This window comes from Eriocheir sinensis, chromosome 5 (genome assembly GCF_024679095.1).
Source record: "Eriocheir sinensis breed Jianghai 21 chromosome 5, ASM2467909v1, whole genome shotgun sequence".
Lineage (NCBI taxonomy): Eukaryota > Metazoa > Arthropoda > Malacostraca > Decapoda > Varunidae > Eriocheir > Eriocheir sinensis.
In genome coordinates, this window is record NC_066513.1 from 73906 (window position 1) to 89731 (window position 15826).

General features: G+C 44.1%; 1 protein-coding gene and 2 long non-coding RNA genes across 4 annotated transcripts in view; 2 read left to right on the top strand and 1 right to left on the bottom strand.

Annotated features, from left to right (window-relative positions):
* The first annotated feature begins 387 nt into the window (after positions 1-387).
* LOC126982694 (protamine-like) overlaps positions 388-15826 on the top strand; it is an 80693-nt gene continuing 65254 nt past the window's right edge. Inside the window, exons 1-4 of the mRNA XM_050834973.1 lie at positions 388-525; positions 1460-1529; positions 6598-6649; positions 9197-9265. Coding sequence (XP_050690930.1) covers positions 1503-1529; positions 6598-6649; positions 9197-9265 — 148 coding nt within the window. The 5' untranslated portion in view covers positions 388-525; positions 1460-1502. The remainder of the gene's footprint in view (positions 526-1459; positions 1530-6597; positions 6650-9196; positions 9266-15826) is intronic.
* On the top strand, positions 9556-11660 carry LOC126983068 (uncharacterized). 2 transcript variants are annotated; one of them, XR_007735497.1, is made up of 4 exons: positions 9556-9870; positions 10221-10581; positions 10900-11131; positions 11237-11660. It is a non-coding gene; the product is annotated as an uncharacterized LOC126983068 (long non-coding RNA). The 2 variants fall into 2 exon arrangements; XR_007735496.1 differs by having other exon boundaries at positions 10900-11025.
* On the bottom strand, positions 10415-10932 carry LOC126983076 (uncharacterized). The gene is made up of 3 exons (XR_007735499.1): positions 10827-10932; positions 10615-10720; positions 10415-10508 (listed from the first exon to the last, which is right to left on the bottom strand). It is a non-coding gene; the product is annotated as an uncharacterized LOC126983076 (long non-coding RNA).

Below are 15826 nucleotides of genomic sequence, written 5' to 3' on the forward strand. Positions count from 1 at the left end.
ATGGCGGCGGTGATGGTGGTGGTGGTGATGACGGCGGTGGTGATGGTGGTGGTGGTGGTGACGGCGGTGGTGATGACGGCGGTGGTGATGACGGCGGTGGTGATGGTGGTGGTGGTGGTGGTGATGACGGCGGTGGTGATGACGGCAGTGGTGACAGGTGTTTGTGGTGATGAAGGCGGTGGTGACAGGTGTTGGTGGTGATGGCGGCGGTGGTGACAGGTGTTGGTGGTGATGACAGCGGTGGTGACAGGTGTTGGTGATGACGGTGGTGGTGGTGAGTTGATGGTGGTGATGGCAGTGATGGTGGTGGTGGTGATGGTGATGGCAGTGTTGATGGTGGTGGTGGTGATGATGGTGGTGGTGATGGTGGTGGTGGTGAGTTGATGGTGGTGGTGGTGGTGGTGATGGCAGTGTTGATGGTGGTGGTGGTGATGATAGTGTTAGACCCTCAGCAGTGATTGGGGTCAGCCGCCATGTCCACTCCACCAATTCCACCTCCATTGACATCGGCAGCGGCAGTGATAGGTTAGAGTATTTCTGTTATCATTAAGGGATTATTGAAGAAAGGGTAGCCTAATTATTTTGACATTTATCCCTAACTATTTGGGTGTTATTCCAGAAATCAGATGTGGTTAGGTTAGATTAATTCATCTTTTTACTCATCTTTTCCGTTATTTTGAGCGCTTTTTACCATTTAACGTTCTATTTACTCAATGGTTAGGTTAGATTTGGTCAGGTTGCCTTGGTAAAAATGGGGCAGGCTTTGCACAGCTCCATTGTCACTGGTAGTTGGTGGGTGTATTTCTGGAGTTTTACCTGTGATATGAAGGTGATAACTCTCACTATATATAGAAGTTAATTTTTCCATATATGTATCATTAGCTTTAATGGGACTGGATGGCCCCATACTTCTGCTAAATTTTCGGCTGGCCCCGGCCCGTGATTTTTATTTATTTATTTATTATAATATTGAATTGCATACGTACTTTTTCAAACGAACTTTATCCCTTACAAACATTTGCTTACAAAAATTGCATACGAATTTTATGCATGCGAACTATTTCCATACGTACTGTGGTCCTAGAATCATTATAAAGAGCGGAGCAATTCTTGTCTAAACCCTGTAATAGAATAAGTCTTTGTAGGTCACAGAAGGCCATAGATAAGGAGGTTAGGTTCTCAGGTAATATTTCCTTTGTCTTGTTTCCTGTTAGCTTTGAGGGTCAGGGTGGACCACTGGCCGCCACCTCCTCCTTGCCCTCATGCTAAACCTTTACTACTGTTCCTATAGGTAATGCACTCTCTCTCTCTCTCTCTCTCTCTCTCTCTCTCTCTCTCTCTCTCTCTCTCTCTCTCTCTCTCTCTCTCTCATAAAATAAACATTAAAATTCATGAAGGAATTTATTATTCCCAAAAGACTCAGTGTTTATACAGTTCTCATTCCTAACTTAATTTGCAGACATAAGAAGAGGAGGAAGAACAAGAGGAGGAGGAGGAGGAGGATGAAGGGGACACACAGGAATCAAATGGTGAGTGTTGTTAACTTTATAACTATTTTCCTTGTTCATCTTCTTGCACCAATTTTCTTCCTGCAATTGTTCCTTTTGTGCAAAATTCTCGGTCTTTTTTATTTCCATTTCCAGCTCTCAGTCTTCTCTCCTTCCTGTTAGTTCCTGCCACACAGCTGCCCTCAGTACAATGTCAGGTCACAGTGCAGGGCAGAGTTGTCATATGAAAAGGGACTCTGCCATCAAGCGTGACATGTTGTGGGAGCAGTTGTACAGAATAGTGAAGTCCCTGCCATATATAGGGTGGTCCTAATCATGACTGGGTTCAAAGAGAGGTGGGTTGGTTTGGAGTCAGTTGGTGGTCAGACCCTGGTGGCAAGGTGGCTCTTAGGGTCGTATTATGAGACATTTCGCCGCCCAAGAACACATATTTGACAAGGCTTTCGTAGGAGTTGTGGGCATTTCCTGGGGTAGTTTTATGACCCTGGTGGTAGTGTGACCCTTCCTCTGTACCATGAAGCTAAAGAAACACACATTTGTCAAGACTTTCATAGGAGTTTGGGGCATCTCCTTGGGTAGTTTTATGACCCTGGAGGTAGTGTGACCCTTCCTCTGTACCATGAACCTAAAGAAACACACATTTGTCAAGACTTTCATAGGAGTTTGGGGCATCTCCTTGGGTAGTTTATGACCCTGGTGGTAGTGTGACCCTTCCTCTGTACCATGAAGCTAAAGAAACACACATTTGTCAAGACTTCGAGCTTGTATGGGGTGGTACACAGGTGCCTTGAATGGACTCGCCCTAAAAACACTAGTAGGAAAAGCACCTCATGAAAGTGACACACAACTATATGGAAGTCTCAGGAGCATAACACACACACACACACACACACACACTTTGAATATGTATGTATCTGGGTGGGTGAGTGAGTGTATATGTGTGTGTGTGTGTGTGTGTGTTTGGGAATATCATACTCCATTTCTTCCCATCCCATCCCTTCCCATGCCTTCCTTTCCATCCCTTCCCTTCCTATCCCTTCTCTTCCCCTTCCATCCCTTCCCCTTCCTAACCTTTCTCTTCCCTTAACTTCCCTTCCCTTCCCTTCCCTCCCCTCCCCTTCCCTAACCCTCTCTTCCCTTCCCATCCCCTTCCCTAACCCTCTCTTCCCTTCCCATCCCTTCTCTTCCCTTCCCATCCTTCTCATCCCTTCCCATCCCTTCCCTTCCCTTCCCATCCCTTACCTTCTCATCCCATCCCATCCAATCCTTTCCCTTCCTTTCCCATCCCTTCCCTTCCCAACCCTTCCTTTCCTTCCCATTCCTTCCCTACCCTTCCTTCCCATCCCTTCTCTTCCTTCCCATCCCTTCTCTTCCTTCCTTCTCATCCCTTCCCATCCCTTCCCTTCCCTTCTCATCCCTTACCTTCTCATCCCATCCCATCCAATCCTTTCCCTTCCTTTCCCATCCCTTCCCTTCCCATCCCTTCCTGTCCCTTCTCTTCCCTTCCATTCCATTCCATTCCCATCTATTCCATCATATTCAATAAATCTTTAACAGCTGGAAAAGTTCCGTCAGATTGGAAACTTGCAAATGTCACACCAATTTTCAAAAAGGGGGACAAGTCTCATCCAGGAAACTATCGACCAATTAGCCTGATATCGATTGTTTGTAAGTTAATGGAGACTATCATTCGCGACAATATGGTGAAATTTTTCGAAGAAAATAATATGATAAATAATTCGCAACATGGCTTCCGTAGTAAACGTTCGTGTTTAACTAACTTACTTGATTTTTTTTCATTATATTTTTGAGGTGTTCGATGAAAGCAGATCAGTAGATATCATATATCTGGATTTTCAAAAGGCATTTGATAAGGTCCCCCACCAACGATTGCTCAGCAAACTATTGGCGCACGGTATCTCGGGTAACATTCACAACTGGCTTGTGGACTGGCTCTCTGAGCGGAAACAGAGAGTAGTTCTAAATGGTGTTACATCTAACTGGCTCGACGTCAGAAGCGGCATACCTCAAGGATCAGTGCTTGGCCCCATGCTCTGCTTAATTTATGTTAATGATATCGATGATGGGCTCACTTGCAAAGTATCAAAATTTGCTGATGACACAAAAATTGCTAGTAAAGTAACTGCGACACTCGACGAAGAAGCATAACAATCAGATTGAGATCGACTTGCACGTTGGGCCAGTCAATGGCAAATGAAATTTAACGTTGACAAATGTAAAGTGTTGCACATCGGAAAAAATAACAATCGCGTTCGGTACGTAATGAATGGCCAACAACTTTCTGCAGTAAGTAAAGAAAAGGATCTTGGAATCACTATATCAAGCGATTTAAAGCCCGGTCAGCATTGTTCAGAGGTAGCTAAAACTGCAAACAAATTGGTTGGCTTCATCGGACGAGTCTTTAATAATAAATCGGAAAAAGTAATATTAAAACTATATAATTCGTTGGTTCGACCCTGTCTAGAGTACTGTGTACAGTTTTGGTCTCCCTACTACAGAAAAGACATAGTAAAGCTGGAACGGGTCCAACGAAGAGTAACAAAGATGATTCCTAGGTTGAGAAATTTGTCATATGAACAAAGGCTTAAAGAAGTAAATTTATTCAGCCTATCAAAACGAAGAATGCGAGGCGATCTAATAGAAGTGTTTAAAATGTTTAAAGGATTCAGTGATATTAATGCGGAAGATTACTTCACAATTGATCGATCAAATAGAACAAGAAGAAATCACAATTTGAAGATAAGTGGTAAAAGATTCTCGACGCATGAAGCTAAACACTTCTTCTTCAATCGAGTTGTTAATGTTTGGAACTCTCTTCCCTGTGATGCCGTTGATAGTACAACAGTTACGGCCTTCAAGAATAGATTAGACAAGTATTTTGAATCCAACCAGTAACTAAGATATTACTCATTGTCGTAATAACGTTAAGTTCTTTCAAATACTGGTGTCTTTGTCCGCTTTTATCGCCCGGTTTGTGGTAGCAGTAATGGTAGTTCTTTCCTCTTTCCTACATAATTTCCATGCAGTTTTTCCATGCTGCATGGTTCTCTTTCCTTTCCTGCCAGCTTTGGCTGGAGGGATGGGGGGTGGGGAGGAGCCTTCGCCTTTGCTGTCCTTCATCTTCCACCTTTGATTAGATAGTTAGTGTAGCTTGTCACAAACAGCCTCGTAAGGACCAGCAGGTCTGCTGTTGTTTATTCTTCCTTTGTGTTCCTTTGAGTTTAGGGCATTTTCAGGGGTAGTTTTATGACCCAGGTGGTAGTGTGACCCTTCCTCCGTGCCGTGAAGCTAAAAACACACGTGACACATTTTTTGTAGGAATTTAGGCCATTTCCAGGGGAAGTCTTATGAGCCTGGTGGTGGTGTGACCCTTCCTCTGTTCCACAAAGGGACAGTGACCCCTGCAAACACCCAAAAAAGCTATCTATTTATATTTATCTGTCATCCTTTATCTATCTATCTATCTTCCCTTCAGTAGCTGTCACCATTAATACATGAGCTGTTATGCCTCCCCAAAAAAGGGAAGCATTACTCCTGTGTCTGACACGGGTTCCGGACAAAAGTTCGTATAGAAAAACTTCATCTGGCAATAATTCGAAGGATAAAGTTCGTTTGCCATAAGTACGTAGAGTATAAAGTTCGTCATGTCAAAAGTTCGTAATGGGAAAAAATCGTAAAGGAAAAAAATCGTAAGCTTAAATGTTCGTCGTGCAAATGTTCGGTAGAAAGACGTTCGTACACGTAAAAGTTTGTATGGAAAACGTTCGTATGCAAATGTTCGTACGCAACTGTTCGTACGCAAATATCCGTCAGAGATAAAGTTCGTATGGAATAGAAAAAAACTTTGTATGGCAATAATTCGTATGGTAAAGTTCGTTTGATTCTAGGACCAAAGTACGCATGGAAATAGTTTGTACAGAGAGAGAGAGAGAGAGAGAAATGTGTGTGTGTGTGTGTGCATTTTTTTAACATAACTGGGGGACCAAAAGGTCTCCCCGTGGTGAAAAACTGGTCCAGTAAGAAACTTTTTAAGGTACTGGGCGACAAGATCTTTAGTCTTGAAATAATTCCTGGAGGCAGTGGCTCATCTTGTCAGTGTGTATTATTTTGCGTTAATGAGGGCGGTGGCGGCAGAGTGCAAGGTTATGATGTTGGTTGTTGGTAGCGGAGGTGATGGTGGTTGTCAGCAGGGTCGGCTCTTAGCGACACCCCCATTTTTCATGGGTTTCGGGCAAAAATTCGTATAGAAAAGCTTCGTGTCGCAAGTATCCATAGCAACTCAGGGCCGCTTTCACAGTCGTTTTGTTTGTTTTGATCGTTACCAATGATCGCCGCTTTAGAATTTCCACTCAAAACTGGCCGATGGGGAAGTGGCGGCTGCGGGGTTAGCCCAGCCCCGCACCTTACCACACACTCTCAACACCTTGCTTCCTCTGCAGCCGCCACTACCCCATAGGCCAGTTTCACATGGAAAACTATAGCGTCGATCGGCGCCGTAGGTAACGATCAAAACAAACAAAACGACTGTGAAAGCGGCCCTTATTGCCATACAAACATGCTCACAAACTTTTTCCGTCCGTACTACTTTACACACAAGAATTTTATCCCTGACGAACATTTGCGTACGGATAATTGCACATGATTTTTTTCTATGCTAACTTTTGTCGTTACGAATATTTTACATACGTACTTTATACCATACGAATATCTGCATACGAACTTTAGCGAACGAACTTTTACTTAAGTATTTTTGTCAGATGAACTTAATCCCTGATGCAAATTTGCGTACAAACTTTTTGCTTACGAACAATTTCATACAAAACTTTTCCATACGAACTTTTGTCGTTACGAATAATTTAAATAAATACTTTATACCATACGAACTTCAGTGTACGTACTTTTTTCAGACGAACTTTATCCCTTAAAAACATTTGCTTACAAACAATTGTGTATGAACTTTATGCATGCGAACTATTGTTGTGTTGAATTTAGACAGTGAAGAGAATTTATTATTTCCAAAAGCATGTTAATGTTTATACAGCCTATTAATCCCTCACTTGATCTGCAGATACTGCCAGAAGAAGAAGAGGAGGAGGAAGAGGATACAGAGGAATCAGTTGGTGAGTGTCAATAATAATTCTTTCCTGTTTCTCCTCCTCCCTTTATCGTTATACTACCTCCTCTTAATTACATCTGTTCTCTGCCTAATCCTCCCTTCATTCTCTGATCCCCTTCCTCTTCCTCCTCTCCTTTCCACAGTTGTTTCTTCTCTCCGTCTGTTGGTTCCTCCCATGGAGGTATAATGGCTGCTGGAGTCCACATCACCGGAATCTCAGCTTCCATTAATTATGTGGAGCAATATATTAGCCACACACTCTCAACCCCTCTCGCTTCCTCTGCAGCCGCCACCACCCCATAGGCCAGTTTCACATGGAAAACTATAGCATCGATCGGCGCCATTGGTAACGATCAAAACAAAGGATCCCTAAGTGCCGAAAGTCTGTCATAAGCAGCCTGAATTTACTAATTCACCCTAAAGTAACCTTACTCTGTCTTGAATGACCCTAAACTAATGTAATTCACTCTCATCTTACCTAAAACTACAGTTGAATTACCCTAAACTTGCCTTAAAATAATCCCCTAAACGTAATTCACTCCAAGGTAACCTGAATCTGACCTATCCTGACCTTACCTTAATATCCTAACCTTACCTTAACTTATCCTGACCTTACCCTTAAGTGAGGGTTTCAGGACGGTACAGAAATATATTTACAATAAATTCCCAAGTATTCAACAAGTGCCTCACTAAGCAAAGAGTAGTTGGCGTTTTTTTTCGCCGAATTTGCTTATCACTCTCTTGACTGAAATGGGGGGATATCATAGTGGACATAGAGGAGGGCAAGTCCGTTCAGGCGCTCTTGGCCAACGGTACTCCTCAAATAGGTTTTAAGCCTTTTCAATGCTGAGAAAGACCTCTCGTTGGAGACTGGAAGCGTCAACAGAGTTTTCAAGAGAATGGCGAGATTGGGGAACACGCTGGTGCTGGCGTGTGCCTGGGCTTCTTTGATAGTTTGGAAGACCAAAACAGATAATGCCCAGTGCCTTCACGAGTGTCAGGGATTCCATGTCGAGCTCGTAGAGCTTCTCCGCTTGAAGCACAGCTGCAACATCCGTTTCGAGGCTATTGAGGAGTTGCTTGAGCTGATCGAAGTGCGACAGGCACTGTGTAGTCGCCGAACCGACTCTTCAACTCAGCCAAGACGTGGTCCACGAATGGAATGTACACCGCCCGGCGGTAGCACTCCTCAGCATTCTCGCACGGAACATTTGATCGCTGGGTCTGTCGTCCACAGAGTCGTGGCACAGGGATGGTGTCATGCGATGACCCCACCTCTACCAAAAGCTCTTCCGCTTTCGTGAACACATCGTGGAAATGATTCTCCACATCTGCTCTGAACTTGCCAAAAATGGTCTCGATGCCACGAATCGGGCATAGGCTGACACCAGGTCGCCATCTTTTCTCTGAAGAGTTCGGCTTGGCTTGAGAGTATGCGTCAATGTACACTCCACTACAACCAGTCCAACGAGAAAGCGGGGAACATGTATGGCGATGAGAAGGAGCCCAGCGGTGGCGTCAAGTTCTTCCTTGAGAAAAACATCAATGACAGGCAGAAATTCAACAAAAACCAGCACTGCGTCATGCCTCTCAATCCACCTGGTGGGGCACAGGGGAACAAGCTCTTCGCGCTTGGCCGAGGTAAGCTTGACAACCTCTGTGAAGCGGAGACAGTGCATATTTGAAGAATGAATGAAGTTGCACACCTCGGTCAGTGTTTGAAGAGCGATCTTCACTTCCTTGACGTCACACGGCTTCGTCAGTACTAGATTCTGCCGGTGGTCAGAGCAGTGGATTGGCTTGGCCAGGGTGTACTTCTTCATGAGTACTGCGGCACACCCTTTGAATTTTCTCATCATGGCACTTGCTCCATCGAAACCAAGTCCCCTGCACTTGGCCATGTCCAATCCGAGGTCTTCAACGGTGCGCAAAAGGAGCCAGGCTAAACCTTTACTGGTGAGGCCGGGCGGGCACAAAGGCAAGGAAGTCTTCCCTTATTTCCTGATGATAGTGGCCTGCACTAAAATTCACTTTCTGCTTGCATGTGAGGAATGAGGTCACCCCATATCCGCCCCTGGGTTACGGGTATGTGGTACGTAACGTTGGGACCTGTTCGGGTAAGCCACGAGTGCGAATCTTTGCTTTCTATCCTCAGAGTAGTCCACTGTAAGTCAGATTATACTGCTCACTGTACCAGGAATTACCTTCTGAATAAAGCCTTGAACGTAATGACGACGCACTCTGCTCGTTTGAAAAGCTGTTATGAATGTTTGGGACAGGTTACTATGGTGGCTAGGTCATTACATACTCAAATCAGGACTAGGTTTTGGGAGACAGGTCAGGTCATTTTGTTGTAGACTTGTGATACTGGGCTGGACTGCACTGGGTACACCATCGCACGCTGAAGTTGTTGCGCACAATTTATAATGATATTTTTTAGGAGAGACGGGCTTTTTTTCATTATTGGTTCTTTTTTTTCTTGAACTGTTTACTGTAAAAAAAAAGTATGTTAATGTTTACACAGTTAATTGACACCGAACTTGATTTGCAGACACTACCAAACGAAGAAGAGGAGGAGGAGGAGGAGGAAGAAGACGAGGAACACAGGAGGAACCCATTGGTGAGTGTTAATTTATTTTTTTCTAAAATGGTTAACGAGCAATCAAGGAATTTTTATAATAAGGAGGGAAAGTGTGATGTTTTTTGTAGTTTTGTTAAGTTGTCGAGGGGGAGAAGGCCCCCATTAGATAGCTTACATTATAGCTGGTCTGTTTCATTAGGGGGGCCCATGGGCGCACAGCCCCCTATTAGGGGGTTGAATGGGCAAAGGCCCCCATGAGGTAGCTTACGGTATTGTTGGGCTGGTTTAGTTAGGGGGGTCCATGGCTGCGGGGGGGGGCATTATATACATCCATTTAGACTTTGTGGATCATCTTTAGTGGAGGTAATTCTCTCTCTCTCTCTCTCTCTCTCTCTCTCTCTCTCTCTCTCTCTCTCTCTCTCTCTCTCTCTCTCTCTCTCTCTCTCTCTCTCTCTCTCTCTCTCTCTCTCCATTATCTATCTTGGTCGCTTCCATTAAAATCTTTCTTATATTTTCTCCCTCTCAGCAACAGCTTTCTCCCTCTCTGTTCCGTCCTTCTTGGCTCGGGGGCCTCTTAAACAAGGCGTCACAGTGCAGGGAGGCGTTAACATGAGCCCAATCAGAGTGGGATGGACGCAGGAGAGGTTTTGTGGATCATTTTTAGTGGAGGTAATTCTCTATCTCTCTCTCTCTCTCTCTCTCTCTCTCTCTCTCTCTCTCTCTCTCTCTCTCTCTCTCTCTCTCTCTCTCTCTCTCTCTCTCTCTCTCTCTCTCTCTCTCTCTCTCTCTCTCTCTCTCTCTCTCTCTCTCTCTCTCTCTCCATTATCTATCTTGGCCGCTTAAATTAAAATCTTTCTTATATTTTCTCCCTCTCAGCAACAGCTTTCTCCCTCTCTGTTCCGTCCTTCTTGGCTCGGGGGCCTCTTAAACAAGGCGTCACAGTGCATGGAGGCGTTAACATGAGCCCAATCAGAGTGGGATGGACGCAGGAGAGGTTTGAATTTAATCTGGGTTTTGATGACACAATATTAACTATATCCTGGGATTGGTATTATAAGACACTTTCGCTTCTCATGTCAACTATGTTCCGTATTTCTGAAGGTCAAAGAGGGGGCAATCGGGTTCTAATGAGTGTTTCTTCATGTTCATGGTACAGAGGAAGGGTCACACTACCACCTGGTCATAAAACTATACTCCTGGAAATGTCAAAGACTCCTAGGAAAGCCTTGCCAAATATGTGTTTCTTCATGTTCAGGGTACAGAGGAAGGGTCAAACTACCACCTGGTCATAAAACTATACTCCTGGAAATGTCAAAGACTCCTAGGAAAGCCTTGCCAAATATGTGTTTCTTCATGTTCAGGGTACAGAGGAAGTGTCAAACTACCACCTGGTCATAAAACTATACTCCTGGAAATGTCAAAGACTCCTAGGAAAGCCTTGCCAAATATGTGTTTCTTTAGGTTCAGGGTACAGAGGAAGGGTCAAACTACCACCTGGTCATAAAACTATACTCCTGGAAATGTCAAAGACTCCTAGGAAAGCCTCGCCAAATATGTGTTTCTTTAGGTCCAGGGTACAGAGGAAGGGTCAAACTACCACCTGGTCATAAAACTATACTCCTGGAAATGTCAAAGACTCCTAGGAAAGCCTTGCCAAATATGTGTTTCTTTAGGTTCAGGGTACAGAGGAAGGGTCAAACTACCACCTGGTCATAAAACTATACTCCTGGAAATGTCAAAGACTCCTAGGAAAGCCTTGCCAAATATGTGTTTCTTCATGTTCAGGGTACAGAGGAAGGGTCACACCACCACCTGGTCATAAAACTATACTCCTGGAAATGTCAAAGACTCCTAGGAAAGCCTTGCCAAATATGTGTTTCTTCATGTTCAGGGTACAGAGGAAGGGTCAAACTACCACCTGGTCATAAAACTATACTCCTGGAAATGTCAAAGACTCCTAGGAAAGCCTTGCCAAATATGTGTTTCTTTAGGTTCAGGGTACAGAGGAAGGTCAAACTACCACCTGGTCATAAAACTATACTCCTGGAAATGTCAAAGACTCCTAGGAAAGCCTTGCCAAATATGTGTTTCTTTAGGTTCAGGGTACAGAGGAAGGGTCAAACTACCACCTGGTCATAAAACTATACTCCTGGAAATGTCAAAGACTCCTAGGAAAGCCTTGCCAAATATGTGTTTCTTTAGGTTCAGGGTACAGAGGAAGGGTCAAACTACCACCTGGTCATAAAACTATACTCCTGGAAATGTCAAAGACTCCTAGGAAAGCCTTGCCAAATATGTGTTTCTTTAGGTTCAGGGTACAGAGGAAGGGTCAAACTACCACCTGGTCATAAAACTATACTCCTGGAAATGTCAAAGACTCCTAGGAAAGCCTTGCCAAATATGTGTTTCTTTAGGTTCAGGGTACAGAGGAAGGGTCACACCACCACCTGGTCATAAAACTATACTCCTGGAAATGTCAAAGACTCCTAGGAAAGCCTTGCCAAATATGTGTTTCTTTAGGTTCAGGGTACAGAGGAAGGGTCACACTACCACCGGGTCATAAAACTATACTCCTGGAAATGTCAGACTCCTAGGGCCGGTCTTACAGTCCTTTCGGGAGCGGCAAAACGAAAACGCGCACCAGGTTCGTTGGCTGACGTACGAGAGCCAGGCGCCCGTCTTACACTCAAAGATTTACGCTCCCCAACGAGACCCGCACCGAACCTAAATCGTCGGCAGTGTTGGTATAACTGGTCGGGCGAGGTTGGCGAGCGTGAGCGTGAAAACGTAAACAAAGTCACGTGATTTATCGGCGCGTACCATGAACTGTACAGCGACCACTGTCGTTTTTCTCGAGATAAATCATGTTTTCAGCATTACCTCGTCTCTAGGTAGAGCTGTAGGCATTCCTCAAAGCTGCGTGTGGCCTCTGTGTTTGTCCGCCTTACTTGTCCTTGAGTCTGTGGTGGGTAATAATAATAATGACAGGGCCAGTGTGACATTCCTGCTACCCACAGTTTATCTTCCCAAAGTTTTCCTAGATACTCATTAGTTGGTCAGCCCAAAAGGGTGCATGAACAGCTGGGTGAGCTGCGTGTCGACTGATCAAGCTGAGATTCATACACGGACACAGGGATTTGCTGCTGAACCTCCTAACCAATGTACCAGTGTTTCTTTAATCTTCTCCTGGGCATTTTTGACATGCAGCCCTCCCAGCTGTTCACTCTCCTTTTCAGTGTGATAAAAAAGGGGGAGTAGAGGATAAAACACCCCAAGGACGAATATTTACAAAATTTTTGGTAAATATTTTAGCTCTGCCACTTCAAAATATCATGTACTCTTCCAAACTGTGGGCAAAGGGCAAAAATAAATGCACTTGAACCATAATATGAAAGTGTACATTATAAGTAACTAACCTAAGCAGACGTAACATAACCAAACCAAAACCAAAAGTGTTTTAATTATGTTTTACCATGTAGATATCATTACAAAATAAAATTTCTACAGTGTAGATACTTTTCCTTGTAGATAAGCCAAAGTATGGTGTAGATATTTTTGTTCTTGTAGATAACGAGCCAAAGTAGCACCACCTAACCACTCCTTCCTAACTCCCTCCAATCTTTCCTCCTTCCCTCCAATCTTTCCTCCTTCCCTCCAATCTTTCCTTCTTCCCTCCAATCTTTTCTCCTTTCCTCCAATCTTTCCTTCCTAACTCCCTCCACCCCTCCAATCTTTCCTCCACCCCTCCAATCTTTCCTCCTTCCCTCCAATCTTTTCTCCTTCCCTCCAATCTTTTCTCCTTTACTCCAATCTCTCCTTCCTAACTCCCTCCACCCCTCCAATCTTTCCTTCCCTCCAATCTTTTCTCCTTTCCTCCAATCTCTCCTTCCTAACTCCCTCCAATCTTTCTTCCTTCCCTCCAATCTTTCCTCCACTCTGTTCCCAGGAGGAGTGTTATCATGGTGTCATAAAAGGTGCTAGATAATGGTACAATAGATAAATATAGGTAACAGTGTCTCCTAATTACTATATAATCTATATTTGGTAAAATTGTACACTGCTTTTTAATATGTATGTATATTTCAACTATGTGTAAATTTATGTGTTTATTTTTGTATATGTATCTTATCTATTATCTATCTATCTATCTGTCATCCAATATACTTTGAAAGAGTCTAAATCGTCAAGGAGTAATAGTTGATGTGAGGGTCAGGTCATACTAATTGCCCACCTGGAACACACATTTAACAAGGCGTTCGTTGGAGTTTGAGGTCGTTCCAGGGGTACTAGCTTCAAGACCCAGGTGGTGGTTTAATAACCCTGCCTATGTACCATGAACCTAAAAGAAACACTCAATAGAGTCTAATTAGTCTCCTTTTTGTCCTTTTGAAATAGTAGATGTGAAAGGTAGAAGTGTCTGATGGTCACATTCTTAAATATAGCCAAGACAAGACGGCTTTCCTAGGAGTCGCAGGCATTCCCAGGGGTTGGCCCAGGTGGTGGTTTAACCCTTCCTCTGTACCATGAACCTAAGAAAACACTCATTAGAAACCGACTGACCACCTTTTCGGCCTTTAAAATTGGTTAACTTGAGGGGCTCAGAATGCCGCCCTAGGCCTGGATTCATCAATCTTACCAACCACGCCTTTGGTATCTCTCACATTTACCGGAGCGCTACCAGAGCTGCGGCATCTTTCAAACACGGCATTCATCAACAGTATGGTAATGCTCCGGTAACTCGCACCCTAGCAACAATTGGTTGGGCTGGACAGCCAATCACGTGCGACCTTTGATGCTGTATTTCAGCTTTCACGTGTCGTTTGTTTACTAATACACAGACTTCAAAATCAAGACTTGTGTATTGTACAGGCGTAAATACTGCCTTAAAACAAATAATTAGCGTGGTGATCCCTCAATTAGATGTGGCGTTTTTTACGAATGAATGCCGTTACTTGTATATTTATTCTTGAAATAAAAATATACTTGCTTATGTAGCCTAGCAATATTCTGAACATTTTTGTATGTTACCTACATAGTTTTCCATCGCCAACGCCAGCTGCGTGCCTCGCTATCACAAGATTGGGTATTATTCTAATGTTTGCCCATACTCACCCCTCGCAACCAAAACTGACTAGGGGGCCATTGCCATCATGCCTCACTGGTGCAGCCAAGCAATGGGTGTGGGCGTGGGAAGTTGTGGCTGCTGAGGTGAATGGCGTGATCAAGTGGCTTCGTGAGTAGTGTGGAGGAGGTCAGAGCAAAATTTTACGACATTAAACTCCACAGCAAGAATATTGGAGACTTGAGACGGGAGGTGACTGTCACAGGCAGAACATGTTTTAACAAGTAGGGAAAAGTCATGTGGGTGGACAGTTCCACAGACTTACATACTATAGAGTGCGACCTGCAAGTGAAGCCAGCCTGAGGCCGTGCACGGGTGTGCCCAGTTCATCCCAAACCGACGACTTCACACACCTCACTCCCACCCCGTTTCCTGACCCCAACATTCATTTTTGAGAAAAATGTAGACCATCATCTTCTTGAGAAAATTCTGCATCACACTAGCATAAAATTGTAACAATAATGTGTAAATACACATACGAAAATCAAAGTTAAATGAATAGTGAGTACACATTTTCTTGCATTTATTTCTCTTCAACTCCTTCGTACTCAGCTGGTTTTCGTCACATCGCTTCTATAAGCCCAGATCCTAAATCTGCATGCTTTTCTGCTTCTGATGGTGTAGGGCACGTTATGAGGTAGAAAATACATTGGCTCAAAATCGCCTCCGAACATGAGCCACGGCAGTGTCTAAGCACTTACCACGCCTGTGGTAACTCAGTTACGGGTGCTCGGAGCCGCAGTAACTTTTGGCCTTACCACGGCTCCGGTAAGTGGTTGATGAATGCCGATTTACCGGGTGGGCGGAGATACCGCGAGACTTACCAGACAGAGGTCCGGTAAATGGTTTGATGAATCCCGCCCCTAAGCTACAATGGGTGTGTGCCATGACTGTCCTAAATTGTACACTGCCATATTACATTATTATAAGTCCACAGTATACCCATCACAGCAACACTGTACCCAGCGTTGCCATGTACTCAAATCATTGCATATATTGTTTCAAGACCCTAAAACTATTGTACAAGCACCAATAATGCCCTAAAATTAAAGTTAATGTTATTAGTGTCAAGTATTGATGCTTTTGTGTCAATACTTATGAGTAAAAAATAAAAAAGATGCGATATATGTTCATGGTGGTTCATGGTAAGCTGGCAACGTTGACTGTGCCTCATATATCGCACTTGACTGGGGCCGCCAAACCCTTCGGATAAGCTAAATTGCACTTGCCAAACAGTAGAGTCAATGGGGTTTACTCTAATGGGGTCCAGGCCCTCCCCAAGGTGCCCATTCCTCCCCCATTACGCTCACTCTTCCAGGCAATGGTGGGATACATACAGCGTGTTAGTTGAAGGGTTAAACAGCGTATCATTGTGCCGTGTGGGGACACGGCAGCCTCTTGGTACTGAAGGGAAGTGTGCTGTATAGGTTAGGAATTACCTTCTGAATAAAGCCTTGAACGTAATGACGCCGCACTCT